Source organism: Echinops telfairi, unplaced genomic scaffold (genome assembly GCF_000313985.2).
Source record: "Echinops telfairi isolate 266 unplaced genomic scaffold, ASM31398v2 ScPeMD7_28;HRSCAF=97, whole genome shotgun sequence".
NCBI lineage: Eukaryota > Metazoa > Chordata > Mammalia > Afrosoricida > Tenrecidae > Echinops > Echinops telfairi.
Window position 1 is genome coordinate 1556653 of NW_022103925.1, and position 4621 is coordinate 1561273.

The following is a 4621-nucleotide window of genomic DNA, read 5'->3' on the forward strand; positions in this document are numbered from 1 at the left end:
TGTCTTGGAAGAAGTATGGCCAGAATGCTCCTCAGAAGCAAGAATGACAAGACTTCATCTCACACACTTTAGACATGTGGTCAGGAGAGACCATTCCCTGGAGAAGGGCATCATGCTTGGTCAAGTGGAGGGGCCGCGGAAAACAGAAAGATTGGCACAGTGGCTGCAGCAAAGGGCTCACGCATAAGAACGATTGTGAGGACTGAGCAGGACGTGTGCACGGGGTCGCGGAGACTGGGAGTCCACTTGATAGCCCCTGACAACCTCTCTCTCCCTGCCCCCTTCGCTGCAGTCACAGGACGGGCGGTGTCCACGTATGCTTGGGTGAAAGCGGGGCTGGCACTCAGACATCTTCTAGCAAGGTGAGGGTGAACGGACAGCCAGTGTTGGGGTGCAGGCGCTGCCGGATGCACGGGGCAGCATCGGGGCGATGGCCTTTCCCCTGGACCTCCCAGGTATCCTCCAGAGTGAAATGAAAGAGGAGCTACACAGACGCCCCTCGCCTCCTGAGCTCTGACGGACCAAGAAGAATCGAAGAATCGGCATTAACCTCGGCGAGATGGGGATATTCGAAGGTTTCAGCCAACTCCGGCCCTGCTTTCTGAACTTTTCACTATTTTAAGGTGACCAGACGTCCCGCTTTTGGCGGGACAGTCCCGATGTTTAACAAGTTTTCCCGCGTCCCGCGGCGTTTTAAAAAAGTCCCGATTTTTGGAAAGAATGCACGACAAGCTAGGGTATACGGTTTTCGGCTACCATGTGGCTATTTTGCCAGGAGATGAATTTTATCAATGGTGTCCCGCTTTTGTCTGCTTTACCAATGTTACAGATCTCAGAGGGAAGAGTCCGGTTTCCGGGTTCTTTCAGCGTCTCCCTACACCCTCCAAAAGTCCACAGACTCCAGGTCAGCCGGCAATGGCCGGCAGTCGGGACTCCCAGGGTCACAGCGGCGCCGCGCACTTTCAACAGGAGCCCAGGCCCCGACGCGGTTGCCTGGGCAACGCCTACGTACCGCAGCAGGCGTGGCGCCGCACGACTTCCTGGTCTCGTAGTCCGCCGGCGGCTGCGACTCTGCCGACGGAGCGCTGGGGGACTACAGTCCCCAGAATGCCACGCGGCGGGGCGGGCCCGGAGGGCGGGGCCGAGGGCTTCTCCCGGCGTACCGCGCGGCCGGGCTCACGGGAGCGTGAGGATGGTGTCTCCGCTGCTGGTCATCTCGCTGCTGGCGCTGCTGCTGGGGCCCGCGGCCGGCCATGGCGGCAAGTACTCGCGGGAGAAGAACGAGCCCGCGCCGACCCCGAAGCGCGAGCCGGAGGGTTTCCGGATGGAGAAGCTGAACCAGCTGTGGGAGAAGGCCAAGCGGGTGAGCACCGGGGGCGCGTGGGGTCCCCGCTACAGGTGAGGGGCTGGGGTCCCCAGTATAGATGGGGGAATGGTCCCTGTTAAGGGTGGTAATGGGGCTCCTGTGGCAGGTGGGAGGTGGGGTTCCCATTACAGATGGGCTTGAGGCTCCCTGTTAAATGTGATGGCGAGGGCTCCCCAGTAAAGGTAATGAAAGCCAGGCTCCCCATTACAGGGGAGGGGCTGGGGTCCCTGTTACAGATAGGGGGCATAGGGCACCCTATTCCCATGGGGCGAGACTCTGACCTTTGGAGCGAGCTCTTGGGTACTGCAGATCCTTCTCCCTGTGCGCCAAGCCCCCCACCAGCCCCCCCACCCCCACCCCCGTTCCTTGCTGAGGCGTCATTCCTACAGAACCCTGGATGTTGGGGGCTGCCGAGACCCCCGCTGTAGACACGCTGGCCTAGGGTCAGCACCCCCAGTCTGTCCCCAGCCCTGCGGGCCAAGGGTCAGCGCCCGGTCCTCAGGCCAGCTCTGCCTCTGCTGGCTCAGCTGAGCCCCTCTGGCCGGATCTCCTGGATCCCTGTGGGTCCATCATGCTTCCTGGGGACACAAAGGGTGGATGTCCGCGGCTGCTCACAGGAAGATTGGGGGTTCAGACCGTACCAGCAGAGGCCTGGCTGGAACACTCGAACTCATTTATACGCTGACTTCACTCCTCCCGGCAGGGCGGGGGCCCACAGGCCGGCATGAACCCCACATCACCATTCCGTTTCTAGAAAATCCAGAAAACGCGGCGACGGTATAATAACACGCAAGGAGGTCAGGGAGTAACCGGGGAGGGAGGCCTGTGAGGCCAGAGGAGCAGATGCTCCCTGAGGGATGGTCAGCTTCTGTGTTTAGGGAAATGGCTATTTCCCCCAAGGGCTAGGGGCTTGGAGAAAGGTCAGAGTAGATGACCTGATCAGGTGGCTGGGGTCTCAAGGTCAGTGATTCAAAGCCATACCGCACGCTGCCCTGAGGGAGAATCCAGAGGCTAGCTGCTCCTAGGACGTGGACACGTGCTCTGGTCAGAATGGACTATAGGGCAGTAGTTTGTTGATGATGTTTCCTGGGGTCTCTTAGAAAGAGAAGCAGCGGGGAGAGGGGAGCGCCCAAGGGGCCATGTTGATGCCCAGCACTCATGCCACCGGCCCTTGGGGGCCTCCCCAGTCCATTGCTTCCGGGCTGTGTCCTTGAGCCATATGGGTGCTGGTCAGCCAGGGAACGGGGCCCTGGAGGGACCCACACCTACCTGTCTAACCTGGCAGGCAGGGTGGGGGCTTGAGAGCTCAGTGTGGAGCCCTTGGCCTGGGCGGGTTCCTCGCCTGCCTATGTCTGCCTTCACTCCCACACTCTGTCCACCCCTGGCCTGGCCCGTGCTGGTCTAGCTCTGGATGTCCCCTTGGGTGGCAGCGTCCTTTGCTCTGGGGCGAGGGGAACTTCCCCCAGGCCTGAAGCCCGTGGGACAGAATCTGAAGGTGGGTGAGGACACTTGTGCTGATTTACCTCCCAAGGCTGAGGTAGGTAGACCAAGCCCTTGGTGGCCAGACTGGTCTCATTCTACAGGGTCAAGGCCCCAGGGTGGAGTGGCATGAGCACTGGGGGACAGGAGCCCTGGTGGTCACTGGTCTATGAGGGCTGGGGGGGGGGCGGTGCCTATAGTCCTTGTCCTCCTGCTGCCCAGAGCCCAGCCCTGTGCATACATTGCAGGGGACACTTCTTGAATCAGCCTCCTTGGCGGAACTCACCAGGGGCAGGTGACCTCCGCTGCCCACAAGGAGGTGGTGTCCTTGCTGTGTGGAACAAGGCTTCGTTGTTTCCGAAGTGTGACGTTATATTAGGGAGCTCTCGAGTGCGCACGTGCGTGTGCGTCAGGGAGACAGGAGACCCGCCCCCCGCATCCTGGGGAGGCCAGTGGTCAGGCCTTCCATCTAGGAGCTGAGCAGGCATCTCAAGTTGTGTCTGGAGCCTGCACTCACAGCGTCCCCCAGTGCGCTTCCTAGGTCTCCCTTTGTGGGCCGGGGTGGGCCGCTTGTCCTGCCCCAAACACCTCTGGGACCCGCTCTCCCTCCCTCTGGGACCCGCCCTCCCTCGGTGGGACCCAGACCCTGCCCTGCAGCCCCCTCTGGGCTCGCATCCTGCAGAGTCAGGCAGTTCCTGTTTCCTGGCAGCAGTGTGACGTCCGCATTGTGGCAAGACCGCTGCACTGGGGCTTCTGCGGATCCCAGGGGAAGCTCCGGCAGGTCCACACTGCACTGGCATGGCAGCTCCAGGATGGCGAATCCCTGGCCTTGCCCCGGGCATGCAGGCTCTTACAGGGAAGGAGGGTGGGGGTGGTGCAGGGGGAGGGAGGCTGGAAGGGAGGGGGCAGGGGCAGCTGGACATGGAAGACACAGATCTGGGCTTGAACACGTGGGCTTATACCAGGAGGGGTGGGGGTTGTCCTCTGAGCCAGGTGTGCAGCTGGGCGTGGAGGACATGGACTGGCCCTGGGCATGCAGGCTCTTAGCAGGAGGGGGGTGGGGGTAGAGTGCAGGGAGGGAGACTGGAGGGGAGGCAGGGGGATGGGGGCATCTGGGCATGGAGGGCAGTGACTTAGAGGGCACTGGGACATAGGTGTCTGCTCAAACTGCCCTGCACTGTCCATACCTTGTTCTCTGTGCCCTGGTCAGTGCTCCTACTGCCCAGCAAGAGGGCATGAGGGGACTAGGACTACAGCTCAGTTTTTCCGAACCCCAAAGACGGGGACTGGACACAGGTGCTCAGGTGGAGGGCACCCCAGCCAGATCCTGGGCCGGCGCTGCTGGCCTGTCCCTGCTGTCCTCGTTTCCCCTCGACAGGAGGGGGTCCAGCCAGCTCAGGGAGGTGTGGACAATGGGTGGGCATAGTTAATACAGGCCCTGGCCCGGTCACGGATGGTGGCTGTGCTAATGTTTGACAGCCCTGCTCCCAGCGGTTTTTATTAACGGTCCCCTAACAGAGAAAGGAGCCCAGGGTCACTGTGGGTAAACACACCCCACCCCTACCCCCACTGCTGCAGAAAGAGGAAGCTGTCACTCCGTGAGTCAGTGCTGCTCAGAGTGACCTTGAGGGCAGGGTAGACCTGCCCCCGGGAGGGTTCCGGGACTGTGACTATTTCTGCCTGGAGGCTGGTGGTTTTGAACTGCTGACCTGGTGGTGAGCACCAGGGACCCTCTCTGTGTGAAGGGCAGCTTTGGAAGCCAGCCCGGGCAGTTCT

At 61.5% G+C, this 4621-nt stretch overlaps 1 protein-coding gene across 1 annotated transcript in view; it reads left to right on the forward strand.

Moving 5' to 3' along the window:
• The first annotated feature begins 430 nt into the window (after window positions 1–430).
• Window positions 431–4621, forward strand: part of LRPAP1 (LDL receptor related protein associated protein 1) — an 8300-nt gene continuing 4109 nt past the window's right edge. Inside the window, exons 1-2 of the mRNA XM_045289465.1 lie at window positions 431–455; window positions 1053–1363. Coding sequence (XP_045145400.1) covers window positions 431–455; window positions 1053–1363 — 336 coding nt within the window. The remainder of the gene's footprint in view (window positions 456–1052; window positions 1364–4621) is intronic.